General features: G+C 44.6%; 1 protein-coding gene across 8 annotated transcripts in view; it reads right to left on the bottom strand.

Moving 5' to 3' along the window:
- Positions 1–23564, bottom strand: part of BAZ2A (bromodomain adjacent to zinc finger domain 2A) — a 1275716-nt gene that overhangs the window by 928387 nt on the left and 323765 nt on the right. For all 8 annotated transcript variants that reach the window (XM_086959424.1, XM_086959462.1, XM_086959400.1 and 5 more), the window contains 2 exons: positions 1312–1413; positions 223–433 (listed from right to left, as the gene is read on the bottom strand). In XM_086959424.1, coding sequence (XP_086815550.1) covers positions 223–433; positions 1312–1413 — 313 coding nt within the window. The remainder of the gene's footprint in view (positions 1–222; positions 434–1311; positions 1414–23564) is intronic.

Consider the following 23564-nt stretch of genomic DNA (forward strand, 5'->3'; position numbering starts at 1 on the left):
TGTTCAGGATTAGTAGTAAGAATCCTACAATGCAGAACCTGTGTATTAACCACAAAACAGCACAATGTACCCTGAGTTCAGACCAGCAATGGATTTGCGGCCTCCTGGCACAGTGATTCAGTGACATTTTTGAGATATCACAGTGTGTTGAGGCTTTTCTGACTAGTACAGAGAATCTTTTGCACTATGTGGTAACGCAGGGAATTTGAGTAAAAGACATACCTTGGGCTTCGAGCTTCATCATCATCTTTGAGTCAGCCTTGTTCAGCAAGTCTACTGCCTTCACCTTGGGAGGCCGCCCTCTGCCACGTTTCAGCCGGGGAGCATCCTTCGCCCTCAGCTTCTCAGTGTTACGTGGGCGTCCTCTCTTACCCGTGATGGCCAAGATGCGGGAAGGGATCTCTTCGGAGAGTAATTTCACCCACTGAGGGCCCTGCAAATGAAAAAAACCAAAACATGTCACACTGAAGATCAATAAAACACCATGCAACTTTAAAGGAATATTTAAAGACTAGGTCAACAATATGTACAACACACACTGCACTCTGCAACAGAGTTCATAAGCACAGATGTCTTGGTGATGTAGAAGATTAGAAGGTTCACAAGCAAAGTGCTGGCTTGCTAAACATACTTATTTTGTTCAGGAATGTTTGGGCCATTACTGCTTTGGTAACTAAGAATTAATTAGGGTCTGCACCTCCACAAAAGGCTGCAAAATAAAACATGTGACAACATGAAGCTAAACATCAAAGGAACAGGTTAAGCTCAACATTTTCAAGAATACTCATCTATTCTTTCTGCTCATCTCCTCAAACTTAGTAACAAAAAGGTGTTTTAAAAATATATATTAGTATACACTGCATGTCTTATATTCAAGGGTAATGTGCTTGAACACACTCTCTCAAGAGGATAAGCACCCAGAAAAATAAATTCTCTTAATGTAGCCAGAGCCCATAAACTTACTGTGCCTCACAAAATCCTTGTAGTGTATCTCACTTCCTGCCAAGACATGTCAAAGACTTTCTCTGAGGATTTTCTTAAAATGTATTCAAAACGTAACCGCTTACAGCCTACTGTTGTGACCTAAAAAACTAACCACAACATGAATCCTCTTATTGTGTCAGTGCGTAGCCACATAATAGACCAGTAAGACCACAGGAGGCAGTAAGAAAGGAAGGCAAAGAAAGATATGGTCTGGTTCGAAAATGAATGCCAACTGATGTAGATGTAGCCCTCCTAAAACAGTACTGTGCAACAGCTGTGCAACTGCTTGTCTCTCCACGGCCAAAAACTAAATTTAAGTGCACTCACATCTGCAGAACTGCACTCTTCATAAAAGTCTCCGACAGGCATCCGTGGGCTGAAGCTGAAGTGCTCCCTTCGAATGCTTCCTGTGGGGTTCCTGGAAAGATACTGAGCAAGAAAGGAGAAAAACAGACAACACATTACACTTGCTACAATCATTCAACCAACCCAAATCATACTTGTCAACAACCTTAAATCAAATGTCTTATTAATACAGGAACTTGTGTGCAATTAATGGTTCACCAACCAAACAATGCCATTATTCACTCTCCCTTTTCCCCTGTATGATTTGTTCTTTGGAGAGGGGACGTTACAGGAGAGCAAGTACAGTTCCCTTTCCAGCCAAGGAATAACATTCATATCAGTGAAGATGGACAACACTGGAGGAGGCTCCTATCATCGTGTTTGGTTAGAGCATCCCTATTAAAAGATCAAGCTCCCAATGCCTACATATGCTTCAAAATGTACCATTGTGGGTCATTAAGAATTTCTTTCTTAAATCAAACATAGGTCCAGAGTTACTACTTTGGAACAGGAGCTTGTTCAGAATATTTCTGGAAACACTCTGCAAGATTATTTATGAAGGAGGAATAGCACTCCAACCATACATAACTATTATTAAGCATCACAGCTGGCCATTGTTAATGAGTGCTCCTACATTCCACCAGATGACTTCACTGAGAACATACATTGTGGGAGGCAAAGCTTATCTGCTTGATGTGGTTTCTTCTGACCTACCGGAATCTGTAGCTGAAGAGATTAGGTATTTGGAAGCAGCATCTACCACGATAGGTATGAACAGAAATTGACAAGCAAACCATTCCTGAGGATCAGTATCAGGTTGAGGGGACTGCAGAAAATCAAAGGGGTTCAGAGAGTAGAATATGACAGGGCTGTGCATAGTGAATTAAGTGCGGGAACTATATGTTGATGAATTCTTCAACCAACTGAAATGGCCATGAGCTAGGACCCAGAAAGGAAAATGTCACTTACCCTGTAAGCATCTGTTCATGGCATGTAGCACTGTAGATTCACAGGTCACTCCTGCCATCCAGTTTTGGGCCCAAATGTGTGCACGTTGTTTTTCTTCAAAGAAGTCTTTCGAGTTACAAGTAACACTCTGACACCTCCTCTTGCTGGTAATGCAAATGATCATTGACTCCACTGTCACTGTTTTCCGACTCGGTGGGTGAGAATGGAATGTGAAGCGAAGCAAGGTATAGCGAGATATCCATGCGAAAGAGGAAAATTAAGATAGTAAGAGATACTGCAACAGCCATATGCTACCAGGAAGGAGGGTGGGCGCATGTGAATCTACAGCACTACATGCCATAAACAGATGCTTACAGGGCTAACTTTTTCCGTTCGAAGCATATGTGGCTGAAGATACACACGCTGTGCACAGACTGTAAAGCGGTCCTTCCAAAACGCAGTGTCTAGCCTGTGGATGTTGCAGAAGTCGGAAAAAGTGCACAGCGCACTGCCTGACCAACATTAGCTTGTTGGCTAGCTAGTACTTCCACACAATGTATGGTGAATGTGTGTGGTGGGGGCCAAGTAGCTGCTCTGAATAGGTCAGCTATAGAGATGTTTCCCAAGAAGGCTATAGATGCTCCTTTTTTATGAGTTGAGTGGGCTCTAGGAGGCGTGGGCAGAGTCCTTTTAGCTTTAGCCCAGCATGTCTGCATGCATTTAACAATCCATCTGGCAATGCCAGACTAGGACAGCAGAACTTTCCCTTTATGGGGTTAGGAGAAAGCAACAAATTCATGTTGTTTCTTCCTAAATGGCTTGGTTCTGTCAAAATAGTACATAAGGGCTCGCTTTACATCCAAAGTATGGAGAGCTCATTTCACCAGTGAATCCAGTTATGGGGAAAAATTAAAGTGGTGGTCCGGTGACCTCTAATACTGAAGCGGAGGATTTTTTGGGTGTTTTGTAAGGAGGAGTAGGGGCTGGGGTCACAGTACTCATGCGCTGGGCAGATGGGAATTGCTCCATCTCCATGTTTAACTTCACGCCGGAGCTTTCATCCATCGAGAAAGCCTCTTATTACTAGATGGTTAGCTCTTCTGGGGCATTCTCTTCACCCAAAAGGTCGGGAGTGTCGCCTGCGGCCTTCTGATACAATTTCAGACGATGAGCTCTTAGATCCCAAAGAGTTTAATTGGACAGAAATGCCTTAAAAGTGTCACAGTCGGCTTCCTTATTGTCGGGCAAAAGGCACAAGTTACACTCAAGGTCCTGGTGGGTGTGCGATTATTTTACATGGCAATGCGGGCAGAATCTAAAAGGTGTTTATTCCATCATCAGATTTTTGATGGGCTGGTATGACGCTGAAGGTAAGCCCGATAGGGGAATGTCCCGAAGAGAGTTTGGACAAAAGAATTTGAACCAACAAGTTGTAGAAAGAGAGCTGATGGTGAAAGAGCAACCGATAAACAATACAGTAGAAGACACCAAGAACCGAAAGATCGAAACAAATTGAGTCTAAGCACGAACAGAAGGTAAAAAGGCACATAGTTAATAGCATACAATATGTGCACAAATCACACAGATTGATAAGGAGACTTGTCTTCATATAAAAATATTTTTTATTCTTGATTCACACAGCCAACGCGTTTCACTCAAGCGGGCTTCATTAGGGCTGACGTGAAGTAACTGAACACGATCACAGCCCCAGTTCATTTTAAAACTCCCCAACGCGTTTCATTGCCTCATGCAATTTCTTCAGGGGAAATGGGGAGACACATCAAAAACCCGGCACAGTACTTCAAACAATTTTATAGTTTGTGCTTTTTCCCACAATGCACGATTTTTCGGTTACAAACTGCTTGCTGGATTTAGAAGTACTGGTTCAATCCCTTTTCAATCGGGTCCGGTTTTAATGTCTATAATGTTTTTAACCCATATTTCTTTAAGTTCATAGCCCTCCAGTGGGTTCCAGGGCTGCTTTCATGTTTGTTTTCGGCAATCCTTAGCACTGGCAGGCTGCTCCATTAACAGCCTGTTAGACCTGGCTTCTCAGGCGGTGCATTCTCTGCGGCTCGGAGCCTGCCGCATATAAATCCTCCAAAAGTGCCCCGGATCATGAGAACGCCACTCTGCAAGGATAGGAAACATTCCTTTTATTATTGCACTGAACACGATCACAGCCCCAGTTCATTTTAAAACTTCCCAACGCGTTTCATTGCCTCATGCAATTTCTTCAGGGGAAATACATCAAAAACATTTATATATCCCACCATTCGCTTCACCTGGGCTGCCGAACACGCATCGGGTGCCTCCGATTTTAAAAGCGAGGTGAGTACGTCTTTGTCAAGTAACAACCACAGGATTCGGAGCACTTTAGGGGTTACGCTTGAATTATTAAAAGCAAACGCGTTTCGGCATCATTGTGAGTCTTGCACAGAATTCGGTCATTTAATAGTCCAGTGACCAATTCCTTTGTAAGGCAGCAAACCATCAGGGAAGGCCAATGTTTTTCGCGTCGGCATCACGAACTGCTGGACGGGGCCTCAATCTCCCATAATGCAACATCCATGATGAATGGCCAGCACTCTATTCGATCCTTTCTCGGCATTTCCCGCGGGTAGCTACTTCTACACCGATAATGCTGTGCTCCTTCCTCGCTTACCGCTGATGACATTCACAGGGTTACTGCAGGTGTCCCTCATATGGCAGGGACACCACAGACTTGTATAGTCCGCATCCGGATTTGGGCGGCAGACTCCGGTAGCGGTGGTTCGAGCTCGCCATACAATTCCACCATTCGCTTCACCTGGGCTGCCGAACACGCAGCGGGTGCCTCCGATTTCAGACGTGAGGTGAGTACGTCTTTGTCAAGTAACAACCACAGGATTCGGAACACTTTAGGGGTCGCACTTGATTTATTAAAAGCAAACGCGTTTCGGCATCATTGCCTTCGTCAGTGCCTTAAATCATAGTGAATCTTGCACAGCATTCGGTCATTTTATAGTTCAATGTCCAATTCCTTTGTAGGGTTGCAACCAATCAGGGAAGGCCAATGTTTTACGCGTCAGCAACACGAACTGCTGGACGGGGCCTCAATCTCCCATAATGCAACATCCATGATGAATGGCCAACACTTTATTCGATCCTTTCTCGGCATTTCCCGCAGGCAGCTACTTGTACACCGATTGTACACCGATGATGCTGTGCTCCTTCCTCGCTTACCGCTGATAACATTCACGGGGTTACTGCAGGTGTCCCTCATATGGCAGTTGATAGTTGCTAAATAGCTTGTCTGCCATTGATGGAGATTTTCTAAAAGTTAGCTCTGGTTTTTTTTGTCACTAACCTACCTATGACAGGATCCCCTGTCACCAGGTTTCAATTTTTATAGAAAATCTTTCTAATCTAATTGTGTTGTTTGTTGAATGTTAATATTGCCCTTGACTGAACTTCAGATTTTTTTTCAATCCTCCTTGCTGTTTTAGGTTTGGAGGTTAGAGCTTGATCTCTTGTTAATGCTCTAAAACGGTCTATTGCTCTTCTAAGACCCTCCTCTGAATAACCTCTTGCCAAGAAACGTTTTTTACTTTCTTCTTGGGCCATCTGACACTCCAGATCTGAACTACATACCCTCCTGATACGTAGCATCTCCCCAAAGGGAATGCTACTAATTGGGTGGTACGGGTGTTGGCTAGCCACATGCATCACAGTATTCCCTGCAGTCTGCTTTCTATGTAATCTGGTGGCCAGACCTGCATCCTCAATGTATCCAGAAAGCAGACTGATTTTGCATCAATGGTAGAGGTACATTTTAAATTCAAAATGTTATTTAATTTCTCCACAAATTGCTGCACATCTTTTTTGGATCCCAGCCAGATCATAAACAGATCTATGTTTCTCAGTTAGATGGGGACATGATTTCGCATGGTGGCTTGATGTTCCACCATGAGGACCTGCTCCTCCCACAGGCCCATGAGTAAACATGCGAGACTGGAGGAAAAGCCGGCCCCCATAGCCAACCCCCCCAATCTGCTGGTATACCTGGTTGTTGAACAAAAAATAGTTTTGTTCTAAACAGAGCTGTATCATTGATATTAGCATTTTATTGTGTGCCGGAAAATTCATTGCACGTTTGTTCAAATAATGCTGTACCGCTTTCACCCCATCACAATGTTTTATAGAGGTATACAAGGAAGACGCATCTAATGTCATTAAAAGGCAGTCAGAATTCCTAACAACATTATTCAATTTACGAATAAAATAGGAGGTATCTTGTACATACAACCATAGTCCCCTGACCCAATCCTGCAAATAATGGTCTATATATTTCAAAATGTTTTCAGTGGAGCTATTAATAGCAGAAATATTTGGACGACCGGGAGGCATGTCCACATTCTTATGAATTTTGGGTATCAGTTATAACGTTGGTACCACCGGATGTTCTTTTTTGAGGAAACCAAATTCTTCGTAGGAAATAAGATTGCCTCTTCTCCATGCCATTAATTTTGAATTCTGATCCTGCCATGCAGATTTTATGGCTGCAAAATTACTTCTCCTGTAACATAAGGAGTCCTGTAGTTGTTTCCCGGCTTCACTTATGTACATTTGGCGAGGCCACAAGACGATATTTCCGCCTTTGTCTGCTTGTCTTAAAATGACGTTTTTGTCAGATTCAAGTTTTTTAATTAAGTTATTGTAACTTTGGTTCTTCTTATTAATTACAGTATGTTTTTTTATTTGTGGCAATATAAAGTTTCTTCAAATCTCTGGTGATTAGTTCCTGATGTACATCAAAATCATCGTGGGTCATGACCGGTTGGAAAACAGACTTCGGTTTGAAGGGAGTTCTGCATATTCCTTAATCTTTCCTTGAAGGTGTCATTAAGATGTCTGTTGCTGTTTCAGATTCCTTCTGTAGTGACCAAATTTCTTCAAAGACCATCCGGTCTCCTGCATCTAGTAATGATGGGCTGCTTGGTGACTCTGTACCTTTTTTTTCTGTTAGGTTGCAATAGAAAGAATTTATTCAATGTCAATTTTCTCACAAATCTATATGCGTCCATCCTGGTGTCAGCGTAGTTGAAATTACATGGTGGACAATATGTCAATCCTAAGCCTAGGATTGTCTCATCCTTTTTGGTGAGTTTCAAGTCTGTGAGATTAATTATTGAGCTGGGGGGGGAGGCTTGCGCTCGGTTGTGACTGTTTGTTCCAGTGGCCCCTTTGTGGCCTTTTCTCGTTGTTTGATTTTTCTCTTATGACATTTCCGCCTTTCATTACGTTTGCGGTTGGCGCTTTGTTGCCTGTTCTGACGATTGCTGGAATCCGTGGTCTTAAAGTGTCACGGCGGTCTTGGCACAGGCAACTTACTTCTTGTGCCAAAGAGAGTTTTATAAACCCCACTGTTTGAGCCCCTGCTGTGTCATTTTCTAAATCACTTTCTGCTGCAGAGCTTACATCCGTTGATGACGCTGTGACTGAGGTTTCCTCTGTAGGTTCTTGGCGAGTTTTTCTTGCTCGCACTTTCACATTGTCGTACCTTCTGGCAAAAGTAAATATTTGCCCATTAAGATAATCAATTCGGTCACGCTCGAATTTGAAGGCCTTCCGTTTTTTAATAATGTCCTCATCCTTGCCCAGCCAAGTCATCATATCTGTTCTCATTTTATCAGTTTGTTCACTTTTCTCCGTTCTCGCAATCTTTATTTCCAGCTGCTCTATTTCCGTTTGAAGTTTAAGGCGGTCACTCTCCGCATATATCACCAGAACGGCCATAGGTTTACTGGAGGACTCCAGATTTGTTTCTGCCCACTCCGTTAACATGGCCGGATACGGCGTTTCATAGCTGGGGGCCAGAGTTATACGTAGACCCCTCAGCACTCGGCCAACTTGTAAATATCGGGCAGAGATTTATTTTCCCACCACTTTGCCTGTTCTCTCTTCATTAATTTCTCCAACTTCCTGTACATGTCCCTTATGGTAGGATTTGTTTCAATACTCGCAGCCTGTCTTGGAATCACCTATCCCCAGCCGGGGAATCCACAAACAATGTTTCGGCCGCCTCCTCCCTATTACGCAACACATCTGCGGACATTTTTGCTGTTTTTACGTTGTGGCTAATTAAATTGCTGCACTGATATCAGATGTAAGCGCTATACTTTTGGAAACCAAAAAACAATGTTCACGCTATTGTCCGGGCACACTCCCCAATGGAACGTCTGTTCCCTACCTATATATATATATATATATAAATGTATGTATGTATGTATCAAAAAAAAGAAGGATGGGGGGGTCTATATCACTTGTTTATGGTTTGTGTATGTATGTATTTCCAGCACTTGGCGCCATAGCACCAGACTATGGCAACACACACACTGGAAAGATTTCCTTGCTTCTTGCTTTATTACGAGTACAACCAAAGCCCAACGCATTTGGGTCTCCTCACAGACCTTGATTTGATCACGGGGAGGAGCCCAAACACACTGAGCATTTGTTGTACAACAAAGAAATCAAGGAACTTAAAGAGAAGCTCAAGAGATCTAATATATTAGAAGACGCACAAAAAAAACTTGACGAAACAAATTGTGAAATTGATTCCTTCAATGACTATTTACTCAAAAAGAAAACTGAGAAACTAAATAAAATAAAGGGGGATATAAAATATTGTCCCAAGAACGAGAACATTGTTAACTCCTGGAAGGAAAATGCTACTTACCAGTATGTACCTGTTCTTGGCATGTAGAGCTGCAGATTACTACACTTAACATTAGATCGCCACCTGGTGTTGGGCTCGGGTGACTGCATGTTGTTTGTAGTCACGAGATAGGAGACTCCTCCCTTGGACAATAGTGCGCATGGGCATCGGCTCCATCCTTAGATTGTTTTTCGCCATGATGGGAAATGATGGAGTTAGTTGAAGTAAAGAAAAGGATGTCCATGCGTGTGCATCTAAGTAAGATGAAACTGGAACGGATACAGTTCCCGGGGAGGCGGGAGGGCGTTTAGTAATCTGCAGCTCTACATGCCAAGAACAGATGCATACTGGTAAGTAGCATTTTCCGTTCGAGGCATATGAGCTGCAGATACTGCACTTAGCCTCGATTGTGCAGCAATGTCTACCCTAACGGTGGTCACTTGTATCCGTTGCAGTAGTTTGAAAGAGTTTTAAGGACTGCTTGGCCCACTGCAGCTTGGTGTTTGGCTTGCACATCAACACAGTAGTGTTTAGTGAAGGTGTGTGTTGTAGACCATGTTGCTGGCTTGAATATGTCCTCTAGGGGGATGTTTCCTAAGAAAGCCATAGAGGCTACCAGTTTGCGTGTGGAGTGCGCTCTAGGAGGAACTGTTAATGTACGTTTTGCTTTTTGATAGCATATTTGTGTGCATTTTACAATTCACTTTGCAATTCCCCCTTTAAAGATGGGGTTGCCTTTATGAGGTGGAGAGAAAGACACAAACGGTTGTTTTGTTTTTCGTAAAGACTTAGTTCTATCTATATAGTAGAGGAGAGCTCTTTTAACATCTAGTGTGTGTAGAGCCCTTTCTGCTACAGTGTCTGGGTTTTGGAAAAACACAGGTAACTCTACAGATTGGTTTAAATGAAAAGGAGTAATGACTTTTGGAAGGAATTTTGCATTAGTTCTTAAAACCACTGTTACGATGTAATTGTAACAATGGTTCTTGTATTGTGAAAGCTTGTATCTCACTTACTCTTCTAAGAGAGGTAATAGCAATAAGGAAAGCTGTTTTCGACGTGAGGAATTGCAGTTCACATTTATGTAAAGGCTCAAAAGGGGGGCGCATGAGTCTTGTAAGAACAACGTTTAGGTTCCACACTGGAGAAGGTGGTAACCTAGGTGGGATGATTCTTTTTGATCCTTCCATAAATGCTTTAATTGCAGGTATTTTGAAAAGAGACAGATGTCTGTTTTGTGAATATGCAGCAATTGCTGCAAGGTGCAGGCGTATGGATGAATATTTGAAAAACAAATAGGAGAGTAAGGAGTTGTGTCCGTGAACGTCGGACGGGAAATACTCCTGATTCCCTGGTCAAGGATCAAAAGAACAAAAAGGAGGAGTACTACCCGATGAGGGTATGTGAAGGCTCTTGTCTAAACTCAGGAAGAATTTTTCCTTTGTTAGGAAACCCCTCACTCACCACCTGGTGGTGACTTGCTTCATCATCGGGGCCCACCCAAGTGGCCTAGCGTCACTTGGGTGTGCTTCAACACCTGCAACTGCAGTGGAGCTGGTAGTGAAATGTGGGGTGCAAAAAAAGAATGTGAGTGTTAAAAATGTCCTGGTATTCTTTAGTATAGAGTTTTAATAAAAAAGATACTGGACAAAATTAAAAGGTCAGGTTGAGATAATAGTGGGGGAGTTACGATCCACTTATCTCTATGTTATGTGTTGGTCGACATGTTTCTACCATTAGGGGAAAATCCCCGGTATTCCTCAGGACCAAAAACCACCCTCCATTTAAGGTGTGCGTCCCAGAAGTTGATTTTTCTTCTGGTTGTCCAAGGATTTAGGACTGGGTGTGTCTTTTAGGGGGCACATACCACCCACTTCCTTGGTTTTTGGTCCTGAGGAATACCGGGGATTTTCCCCTAATGGTAGAAACATGTCGACCAACACATAACATAGAGATAAGTGGATCGTAACTCCCCCACTATTATCTCAACCTGACCTTTTAATTTTGTCCAGTATCTTTTTTATTAAAACTCTATACTAAAGAATACCAGGACATTTTTAACACTCACATTCTTTTTTTGCACCCCACATTTCACTACCAGCTCCACTGCAGTTGCAGGTGTTGAAGCACACCCAAGTGACGCTAGGCCACTTGGGTGGGCCCCGATGATGAAGCAAGTCACCACCAGGTGGTGAGTGAGGGGTTTCCTAACAAAGGAAAAATTCTTCCTGAGTTTAGACAAGAGCCTTCACATACCCTCATCGGGTAGTACTCCTCCTTTTTGTTCTTTTGAGTATGGATGAATATGCCAAGTTACACCTTTGTAAATGTAAAAGGTAGCAAATGATATTCTGTATGGAAGCATCCAGGGATCAATTTGGTTATCTATACTACTATTATAAAGAGAGAACTTGCACCTTTTGTCCAGGTAAACTCGGGAACCACAGCGCTAATCTACACACCCGATACATCTATGAAAATGTCAGGGTGTGTAGATGGACATAGGCTATATAAATAAAAATAAAAAAGTAAATTAAAAAAATTAAGTTTGTAAACAAAGTAGTCCCCTGAAAGTAGCGCCGGCCGGGACCTAGCGCAGGCCGCTACGCGACGTGCGTGATAACGAAGGAGGAGGGCGGTGCAGTGACGAGCGGCTGTGCAGTGAGGAGCGGCGGCACAGGTAAGGAAAGGGAAAGTGAGACTGTGTGATGCAGGGGGAGGCAAGAAGGAGGCAGCAGTAAATGAAAATGTCGGCGCGCGAGTGAGTCCGGGCGGGAGGGGGGCACGAGTGAGTCGGGGCGGGAGGGGGGCGCGAGTGAGTTGGGGCGGGAGTGAGTCGGGGCGGGAGTGAGTCGGGGCGGGAGTGAGTCGGTGCGGGAGTGAGTCGGTGCGGGAGGGAGTCGGTGCGGGAGGGAGTCGGTGCGGGAGGGAGTCGGTGCGGGAGGGAGTCGGTGCGGGAGGGGGTGTACTGCCCCCAGCCCCTTTCTGCCCCAGGCAACGCTGGGGCGGGCTGCTAGTTGTTGCAATAAATGGCAAATCTCTTCCATTTAGCAGCATAACAAGCTCTGGTAGTAGGTCTCATGGCCTCATTAATGATATTCATACAGTCTGGTGGTAGGTTAAGATAACTAAACTCTAAGACTTCAGGAGCCAGATCACCAAATTCAGTTGATTTGGGTCTGGATGTCGGATGTGTCCATGGTTCTGCGTTAGCAGAGATGGAGTCAGTCGTAACTTTTGGTGTGGAACTAGAGAGAGTTCTAGCAGTGTGGTGAACCACGGTTGGCATGCCCATGTGGGAGCTACCAGGATTAATTTGAGAGACTGTTGTCTGAGCTCGCGAACTACTAATGGTATTAGTGGTAGCGGCGGAAAAGCGTACGCAAATCTGCCTGACCAGTTCATCCATATCGCATTGCCCTTGGACAGCGGGTGTGGAAACCTGGCGGCGAAGGTTGGGCATTTTGCGTTTTCGTGTGTGGCGAACAGATCTATGTCTGGATGACCCCACTTGTTTGAAGAATGGTTGAAGAACTTGCGGATGTAGTTCCCATTCATGAATTTGTTGTGTCTGCCGACTCAACAGACCTGCTATCTAATTGAGAATTCATGGAAGGTGCTCTGCCAACAGATATATGTTTTGTGGAATGGCCCATCTCCAAATGTTCAGTGCGAGCTGGGACAGTTGTAGAGAGTGTGTCCCCCCTGTTTTTGTATACGTAGCTGTCATGTTGTCCGTCCGGATTAAGACCGCTTTGTACTTGTACTTGTACTTGGAATGTTTTGAGTGCTAAGAATATTGCTAGCAACTCTAGATGGTTAATATGGAACAATTGTTGTTGACTGTTCCATTGTCCTTGAGTTGTATGATGTAGGAGATGGGCTCCCCATTCTGTGAGAGATGAGTCTGCTGTGAGCACTAGTTGTGGAACAGGTTCGAGGAACGGCCACCCCTTTGTCAAGTTTATGGTGTTCCACCACTGCAGAGAGCGATGTGTGCGGCTGTCTACCAACACCAGGTATGTTAGTTGACCTTGAGCCTGGTGCTAGAAATTCCTGTAACGGACGCATTTGCAGTCTTGCATATGGTACTATGAAGATGCAAGATGCCATTATGCCAATTAGCCTCATAAACACTCTGGCTTGCAGAGATTGTTGGTGTTGAAAGGCTGTGACTAAGGCTTGAATGCTCTGTATCCTTGCTGGACTGGAATACGCTAGAGCTGTAGACGTGTTTATTGTAGCCCTTAGATACTGATGCATATGAGAGGGTTGCAGGTCCGACTTGGTGTAGTTGATTGTGAACTCCAAGTCGTGCAATGTTTGAATTGTCTGATGTGTGTGTCGGACACACTGACTGAATGACTTGGCTTTTATGAGCCAATCGTCTAGCTAAGGGAATACATGTATTTGTTGTCTCCTGAGATGTGTTGCTACTACTGTTAGGCACTTTGTGAATACTCGTGGTCACTCCGAATGGAAGGACCTTGAACTGATAATGTTGTCCTTCAAGCAAAAACCTTAGATACTTTTTTGTGATTAGGATGTATAGGAATGTGGAAGTAGGAGTCCTTTAGGTCTAGTGTTGTAAGGAAATCGCCTTGTTGCAGCAGTGGGAGCACTTGTTGTAAAGTGATCATATGAAAATGATCTGATTGTATATAATGATTGAGGGGCCGGAGGTCGAGAATTGGTCTTAGTGTAAGGTCCTTTTTGGGAATTAGAAAGTACAGTGAGTAAACCCCTGTTCCTTGTTCTTGTAAAGGAACTATTTGTATGGCGTCCTTTTGTAGAAGTGACAGAACTTCTTGTTTGAGCAGAGTAAGGTGTTCTGTAGACATTGGACGCTGCCTGGGTGGTGTGTGTGTGTGTGGAGGGGTTGCTGTAAGTTCTAGGCAGTAGCCATACTGGATAATCTGTCTTACCCACTTGTCTGTTGTGATGGAATTCCAGACAGGCAGGAATTGTGTTAATCTGCCCCCCACAGGAGTGGAATGCTGTTGGGGGAGCAGAGGGAAGTCACTGTTTTGTGGTGGAAGATGTTCGATTATTGTTGTTACCACGACCTCTTACCTTATTGTTATTCCCTCTATATCCTCCTCTAAAATATCCCTTGATAGAGGATGTTTGTGTGTTAGATTTGAAGGATGTAGTATTGTTTGCACCAGTTTGTTTGGAGCCTCCTCTGTAGAAGGAGCGACGAAAGGAACTTCTAGCTTGTGTGGACTGTAAAGTTCCTATATATTTGGCAGTGTCTGTATCCTTCATCTTTTCAAGTGCTGTGTCTACTTCTGATCCAAACAATTGGTTTTTATTTAAAAGGTGGATTTAAAATGGTGGTTTGCACTTCCTGTTTAAAACCTGAAATGCGTAGCCACGCATGTCTCCTAAGTACGACACTAGTATTTACAGCTCTAGATGCAGTGTCTGCTACATCTAGTGCGCACTTGATTGAGGCATTAGAAATTAGCTTGCCTTCTTGTATAAGGTCGTTTGCTTGTGCCTTATATTGGTCAGGTAGATGTTGTAGTAGTTTCGCTAACTGATCATAATGAGCCCTATCATATCGTGAAAGGAGGGCTTGTATGTTAGCTATATGCCATATGTTGGTAGCTTGCGCAGCTATTCTTTTGCCTGACGCATCTATTACCTTGGATTCTTTGTCAGGTGGGGGTGCCTCACCTGAAGTTTGTGAGTTTGCCCTTTTCCTAGCATTTGACACAACTAGTGAATCTAATGGTAGTTGTCCTTTAATGTAGGCTGGATCTGCAGGTGCAGGCCTATATTTTTTTCTCAATTCTAGGGTTTAGGATCCTAGTACGTTCAGGGTCCTTAAATATCTCAGGAGCATGTTTGCTGATCCCTTTAATCATGGGAAGAATTTGAACAGACCTTTGTGATTGTTCAAATGTGTCTAAGAGAAAGTCTTCCTCTGCCTCATCAGAATGCATAGTGACCCCATGGTAAATGGCAGCTCTGTTCAACAGGTGACCAAAACCAATGTTCTCTTCTGGGGGAGAAGGTTTTGATGGGTATGACTGTGGGTCAGGAATATCTGGCACATCCCGTGGATTTGGGTACTCCCAGTCTGTATCATCTATAGGGTATGGGAAAGGCTCATCTGTGTCAAACCCTCTACCTAAACTATACTCATCATCATTCTGAGGTGAGTGTGAGGATAAAAGAGGAGAATGTGAAGGCGATATCTGTGGTGAATTGTTAAGAGGAACAGGTGATGAAGGAGAAGGAAGTATAGGAGAAGAAGGGTGCATAGGAGATGTGGCAGAGTCCTTCTTCTTGGCAGGAACTGCAGGTGTAGTTGTTGCATCTGACTTCCTCTTCTTGTGTGGTGTAGTAGATACATGACCTGTCTTTGGGTCAATGTAGATCTTCTTTTGCAGAGGATCTGGTTGGAAAAGGTCTTCTCCTTGTGGAACCTTTGTCGGCGCCTTTTTTTTCGGTGCCGGACGAGTTTGCTGTCTGTCTTTAGCCTTAGGAGGTGTTACAATGTCCTTCGGTGTAGTTTTCGGTGTCGTAGGCTGCTTCGAGGGCTTGGGCGCATCGGAATCTGGCCTTGTCGGTTTCGGTACTGAAGTCGATGGCTTTGGAGTGGAAGCTGGTCTCGTTGGCTTCGAGGCGTCGGACGCTGGCTTCGTACCCTTGTCTTTAGAAGTCGACGGTTTTGGAGCAGACTTCTTTCAGTTTCGGTGCTGAGGGACCTTGTGGGATCGGCACGTGCGGCTTGCTCGGTACCCAACTACCGGAAGGCTTAGATACTTTCTTCGGAGCCGGGCTCGATGGTGGGGCTGCAAAGTGATTTTTCGGTCGCGACTAGGCCCCGGAGGCGGAGTGTTGACCTTTGTCTTCGATCAGGGTACTGTGTATGGTGCAGGGGCAGTAGTACTCAAGCGCTGACCCGATGGCATGGAGTCATTAGAGTCATCTGCCTCTGATACGATCTGGAGATCATCTGAATCTTCTTCGGGAACGAGCGGAACCTCCTCTTCGAAGATATCCACCGGTTCCGGAGCTGATCTCTGCATGTCGTGTCGACGGGCCCTCCGATCCCGGATGGTTTTCTTGGATCGAAAGGACGCGCAGGCTGTAAAACTGGATTCGTCATGCTCTGGCGATAAACACAGGTTGCAGACCTCGTGGTGGTCACTGTGTGGAAACTTTGCTCCACACCCGGGGCATCTTTTGAATGGCGTCCTTTCCATGAGGTGTAGGCCTCACAGCGTGGATAGGCCCAACGGCCCGCGTTGACAACAGCCGGAATCGAGCTGATGGAGTCGAAATTATGTTAGTCGATATCGAAAGTAGTTTGATACGTTTTTAGTAAGTTTTATGCGCTTCGAAGTGCTTGAAAAGTCTATTTCTAGCCGGAGCGGAAAACTTTCATCCGAACCCAGTGGCGGAAAAAAACAATTAAGGATGAAGCCGATGCCCATGCACACTATTGTCCAAAGGAGAAGTCACCTATTTCGTGACTACAAAGACTTCTTCCAAGACGACAACAAAATGCAATCATCCTAGCCCAACACCAGGTGGCGATCTAATGCCAAGTGTAGTGTCTGCAGCTCATATGCCTCGAACGATTTCTACAAGGAAGAACACGATAGGGGAGGTTACAATGGTCTCAACTTGACGCAAATGCAGAGTTCCTATTTCTGCTGCCTCTGAAAACGATGGGGATGGTGGTTCTAATAGATGTAATCAATTTAGTGAGATATATCAACCATCTTCCACCAATAAAAATTTAGAGCCAAAATGGTGTTGATTCCAGGAATTATATTCTCCGGAGGGGCAGATTTCAATATCACCCGGACCAATTCCATCAGCAGCTGCAGACCCATCAGCTGCAATATTGGAGACCATAAACATCTGACTGTCTTCCCCATATTTAATTGACCGATTTCGCATTTGGACCAGCAACCAACAAGGTTTGTGCCAAAGAGATTTCCTTTCTACCTAGCCAAAGGTTCAACAAATTCGAACTTGTGAAGGACATTCAAGCCTTCTTCCAAAGAATTAGACTCAAAGTTCCTCTTCAGCAAGGAACAGATATCAGTTTACAATTTCTCTTGCTTAAAAACCTACCTCTGATTTTATAAATAGTTTGGACAAAATTACCCCAGATAGAGGAGATTTTTGAAAAAACAGTTCTTAGCAAAATGATGAGAATTCTCAAGTTTGTTCCAGAATGTGAGACGCTGGCCTGGTATATGCTGTCCACTAATATAAATGGGCACCCGGCACCAGTCCAGACAACACTTATGGTGATTTAAGAGGTCTCAGAACACCTTAGGCTATCAAAGTGGTAGCTGTGGAGAGCAAAGCGATACAAAAGGGGATGATGGACGTAGCGTTTGAGCAAATCAAACACTCACCCGATCTGGGTTTAATCCGTCACCATTCTTTAGCTCACTCAGCCACCCCAGTTCAGACACTGTATAGCTGTGAAGAGCAGCCTTCAGGCTTAGTCTTGAAGTCGAGTAAAGCAGCTTGTTTTACCAGAATGCAAACATAGTATTAATTAAATGAAAGAGAAGCACACAAGGTATTCATAAAATATGCATTTTTATTACAGAATACTCTCTAGTACGTTCCAGTATCTCCCACAAGGAGATAGAGACAAAGCACACAATAGTATAGCAAAGAAATCACAGTAAATAGCACTAATACACGGTGGGCCACAGGGGGGGACCAAACCATACACTAAAAAAGTGGTATAAGAACCACGACTCGAGTTAGGACAATGTCAAGAGGACGTAAAATTGGGACCCAAGGAACCACCCAAGATGAGTAGATAGGGACCCCCACAGAGTGCGTGTGCAGTGTCAGTACATGACCGCGTGCTCTGTACAAGTCTATCGGTAAGTCGCGGTTGGATTTTTAAAGATTAAGGCCCCTTCCCAGTGGACTACGAAGAAACCCCGTGGAAGACAGAAGGTCGGAGAGCCACCCCGGTGGATACCGAAGTACCCAAGTTACCTAACCCAGGAAAGCTGGGTGCATAGGTGTGAAGTGGCGCAGGAAAATTGCAATGGAACCCAATAGAGGACTTCGAAGAAGCGCCGCTGCTGGAAGGTAGAAGAATATACGTTGGAATCCAAACGTGGATTCTTGTTGAAGAGTACCTGAAAGCAGAGGGGATAGAGTCTGGGTCACTTGAGAGTGACAAGAAGCTTGGTAGTTGAATGCCCACGATGTTGGGTGCTTCAGGATACTTGACGGTGATCATCCCTCTGCAGGTGCGGGGATCAGGCAATGTTGAGGAGGACCAGGAGCCCGATGGGAGCTGTCCCACGAAGGATGTCAAGTGCTGAGGGGTCAGTGTTAGGCGGGAGCACCAACAAGCTGAGGTAGAAAATCAAGGGAGAGTACAGTTCGGACCAGAAAGGTCCAGGAGACTCACCACACACACACACACAGGAGCAGCCAGGGGAGCTCAGGAAAAGCAAAGTTGACCCTCAATTGGACCCACAGGTCGGAGGCACAAGAGTTGTGAGAGGACCTTCAGCAGCTTCACAAAACGATAGGCCACGGAGCACACTGTGCGAGGTGGTTGAAGATCTTTGTGGAAGAAGATCCAGAGGTTGGAGCAACTCTGAGCCAAAATCACATGCACTTGCAAAAGAACGCAGTGCACAGGGGTTAGGGTATTGCAGCCCCCACGAGGGATTCTGACCTCAAACTTGGTGCGAGGGCAGCTCGGACCTCGAAGGATGTAGAAACCCACTTTCTGTGTTGCTGAACCTTTCGGAGCCCGTAGGAGATCGGGATCAGCAGACCGGTCAGAGGTTGCGGTGCCTGCAAATGCAGAGGAGGGACTCCTTCACTCAAAGGGAAGATTATCTTCAGGTGTCTTGGATGCTCCACAGGTCCTACACTGATCCTGTAAGGTGCACAGACTATGCAGAAGGCGGAGGGAGACGAAGTCAGTCCCAAACGAAGTCTAGTAAAGTCCAGAGTGCCCAGACGGTCGAAGTGCAGTGGTTTCAGTTGTGAATCTGGTCCATGACAAATCTAAGGTCCTACACCCTGATCTGGTCCATGTCAAATCTAAGGTCCTACAGCCAGGTTAGCCCTTGTGTACCCAAGGGAGATGGTTGGAATGATTATGGGGACCCTCCCAGGGGAGGTTCTGGACGGGGGCGGCTACTCCCATGTCCTTTGTTCAGTTTCATGCCAAAGTGGGAGCCAAATGCTCCCAGGACTGGTTTATTTTATTTTTATTTCATAAAGTTTTATATAGCGCGAACCAGATCCCAGAACTGGACTATGCACAGGGACACCAAATGTGCCCCTCATGCAGACTTTCAGTTGCTGGCAAGTGCACTCACCCAGCCCTAATACACTAAATCCTGTCTGGAAGGTAGTCACACCTCCCTGTGACAGGATGCTTATTGTTCTGCCTTCCGCTGCTCGAGTTTGGCTCAGCAGCAGGAGGGCAGAAATGTGTCTCTGGTTGGTAGCAACCATTTTGTGCTATCCAAAGCTAGAAGGCTAGTAGCGGGAACACCAGGGACCCCCGAAGCACGCTGCAGAGGGGTTCAATCATACCTCCCACACCGGTTACAGGTGTCGGGGTATGATTCCAACATGTTTGTCACCAAACACAATAGGGTTTGTTTCAGCCATTTTAGAGTTGGACATCACAGAGTCGCGTAATGCCCCTCTATAGTAGTTTATGGCTGCTTCACTGACAACCCGGGAGTATGGACTCCGTAGGCTGCAGGGGTATCCTGCTCATGCAAGGGCACCCTCTCACTTATAACCAAGCACCCTGCCCTCAGGGTTGTAAAGGCCTGCTATAGGGGTGACTTTTAGGTTTTAGGTGCAGTGACCCTTGGATAAAGTAAGCCTATATCTTTAAGTAAGAGGTGCATGCACCACCTTACACAGGGTGCAATGGCAGGCCTGTAGTTCCATTTTGCATGGCCTCCCATAGGTGGCGTAATACATGCTTCAGCCCATGGGAGACCTCTGGGGTACCTATGCCCTGGGTACATGTGTACCATATACAAGGTACTGACAAGGGTACCCCAATATCTAATCTGGAGTTTACCCAAGTAGATAACATAGCAGTTTAGGGAGAAAGCAGATAGACTGGGGTCCTGGTTAGCAGGATCCCAGTCAGACTAATCGAAAACAGCATTACACCCAGCAAAAAGTGGGAGTAACCTCAAGAAGCAGATCATACTTTCCTACACAGAACCATTACACAATCTGTCTTTAATGCAATCCACTGCATTGCTGAATCAACAATGCAACAAATCCATCACCATCAAACCCTGTGATAAGGGTGGGGGAATAGTGTTATTAGATTCAGATATGTATAAAAACTAAGATGAGAGTGATGATGTCTGACCCGAGCATTTCACCAAGATCGGAGGTGACCCTACCAAATAAATATGTTTAAAAATCTAGAAGATTTGCAATACAGCCCTTTAGATTAACATGATATCTAAACTGGAATTTCTATATCTACAAGTTCCATGCCCTAGAATTCCTGTGATGTTTTGGGCCCCCAAAACACAACAGTACTTGGGGTACCCCACTAAGGCCCATAGTGTGTGCTATTGGATCTGTAACAAAAAATATAGACACTTTTTTAAATTTGCTGAAATTCACGTCCTATGTCAAGGATACAGGGCACATGATTTCCAGGGTAGAGGGCCTCAATTTCAATTCCAACCACGGGTTGTTTGTAACTCTAGATGTTGAGGCCCTCACTGTACCCCAAATTGAAGCTTTGGAAGCTGTTACATTAATACTACTTCCAGAGGTTCCGGAGGAACCAAGCAAATAATTCTTCAATGCTTGGGCAATCTCCTTAATGAGAATGACTTTGAATTTGACTAACCTCTGTAAACACATCAAAGGCGTCAGCATGGGGGGGACGCCTAAGCCCGAGCGTTTCGAATATATACATGGAATTATTTGAACTTCGATGCATCTACAGTGAAATAACGCCGTTCTTTGAGAATATTAAGGGTTGGGCTAGAAACATCGATAGTATCTTTTTCATCTGGGAAGGCGATGTTGATACCCTCAATGTATTCACTAATTAGATCAATCTGTGTGACAATCTCAAATTTATCCCTAATATCAGCCGAAAGAAAGTTGAGTTTTTGGATATTTGGGTTTATGATGACAATGGACAACTTCAAGTGTCTCAATATACTAAGCCAACTGCACGGAACACCTTGTTGCACTTAGAAAGTTTTTATCTCCGTAGCCAACGTCAGGGCATTCCTTTCGGCCAATTCCTTCTGATTTGAAGGAATTGCAGCACTATACCAGAATGTGACAGAAATGTGCCTACCCTGAAAGAAACATTTCTTAGAAGGGGATATCCCAGAAGGCTGGTGTGGGAGGATTATAAGAGGGCTCGGTATGACCATCATGAGAGCAAGTTTGATAACAAGTATAAAGAGAATCAAGATAACCTAGTTTGTGTTGTCAGGCAATCTAATATTTTTTTGATAACCAATTGTATTGATTTTAGTGAAGAAAACAAACAAAAAAGGAAGCAAAAAAGTTCAGCAGCAAGGAAAGACATTAGTGCACAGCAGGGACTTGGTGTCAATATGGCGTCAAATACATCCTGGATAGGCATAGAACATGACAGATCAAAGTAATGCCCAACTCGGGCTACAGCCGCCAATGAGAAGTGTTAATCTTCCAACACCCCCACCCATTTGCTCCACATTTTACGGTATTTCTTTGGACATCCCCTGGCTTCGTACAAGGGCTTTTCCTGCGCTGCACACCAATCCACCCCCCTGCGCCATCGTGTCATGGTGGGCGCCGTCGGATTCAGCCAGTTTGCCGCAATGTCCCTCTTAGCCACCATCATGGCTGTGTTCAGGAAGAGTTTGTCCGCTCTGGATCCGTCCAACCCATCAGTGACCCCTAGGAGTAGATTCAGTGGGTTAAAGGGAACCTCCCAGCCCAGGACCTCAGTGAGTCCCCCTCACCACAGACTTCCAAAAAGCATATGATCACGGGGCAAAGCCATACCAGGTGGAAAAAATCAGCGTGTGGGTGACCACAATGGGGGCTTGGGGCATCAGGTCGGAGCCTTGTGCGGTAGAGGCGCAGCGGTGTAAGGTAGGTGGCGTGGAGGGAGTAGATTTGGACTAAGCGGAGCCTCGCAGATGCTGTGATTGTTTTGGGTCAGACAATCTAATATTAACATGATCAGAAAGGTGATCAATGCTCAGTGATGCATCCTGAACACCCGTGACGATTGCCTGAAGTTACCCAAACCTGTTTTCACATTCAGACTGTAGGGAAGTAGGAACTGCTTTTACGATTACCCCCACTTTTTGCCCGGTGCTATGCGGTTTCTGACTAGTCTCTCTGGAATCCCGCTAACCAGGACCCCAGTCAATGGACTGTCTCCCTTAATTTGACTATGGCGAGTACTTGGGTTAATTCCAGATTGGCTACTGGTGTACCATTATATGTCCCTAGTATATGGTACTGAGGTACCCAGGGCATTTGTACACCAGGGGTCTCCCTTGGGCTGTAGCATTCGTTATGCCACCCATGAGAGACCACTAAAATTGTGGCCAAGGGCCTGCCATTGCAGCCTGTGTAGGCTGGTGCCAGCACCACTTACGACAGATCTAGGTTACCCTATATTAGGTGTCACTGCACTTAAAACCTATAAGTCACCCCTAAGACCGGCCTTTCAATCCTGAAGGCAAGGTGCTTGGTTCTAAGTGTGAAGGTTCCCCTACATGAGAAAGTCTCCCCTACAACCTTCGGAGTCCATTCTCTCAGATTGCAAGTGCATTAGTCAAAGTCAAATATATCTTTATTCGGTTAGATTAAAACCATCAAAGTACATGCCAGAGCATAAAAATTCAAACAATACATTAATACATAGTTCTTACACTGTGGCAATATATTTAATGAACCATATATGTTAGACATTCCTACCCATATCCTTGGGAGTTAAATAAATATATAATATATATATCTAAACTAATCAAAAATTGACTATTTACATATAAATTTGTTAAAAATTACATGTTAATAAATAAATAACCTCAATTAAGACACGGTCCACTCTACGTTTTCATGAGCCTATTCCTACACCTTATTCCGCCTGTTATATAACTAGCGACCCCAAAACACACCACGGGTGATGCCAACATTTGCAAATAAGCCAACGCTGACCTTACTTGTTCAAAATGTTGGCCTTTTAGGAGGGGGATGATACATTTCCTACGTAATGACACAAGAAAGTCACAAATAAATATCATGTGTAAAATATTCTGTTCACAGAAGTTGTCACAAGGGCAGGGACTCAATGTTCCTTCTTTAAAAAACCCTTTCGGAAAAGCTAGTAGCCAAGGAACCACATTATGCTTAAATGTAATTAAAATAAATCAAAATGTTTATTTATATAAGACAAATACGGCAACAACTCTCTTCCTAAGCTCAATATGACAAAACTTCTCACCGTAGGTTTTTACTAATTCCCTCTCCTCCCTTATCATAATTGATCTAACCAAGAACTACCTCTTCAGGTCTCTGATAGCTGGCTTACCCAAGACCCTAGGGCTCAAAA

Source organism: Lissotriton vulgaris, chromosome 1_1 (assembly GCF_964263255.1).
Source record: "Lissotriton vulgaris chromosome 1_1, aLisVul1.2, whole genome shotgun sequence".
Lineage (NCBI taxonomy): Eukaryota > Metazoa > Chordata > Amphibia > Caudata > Salamandridae > Lissotriton > Lissotriton vulgaris.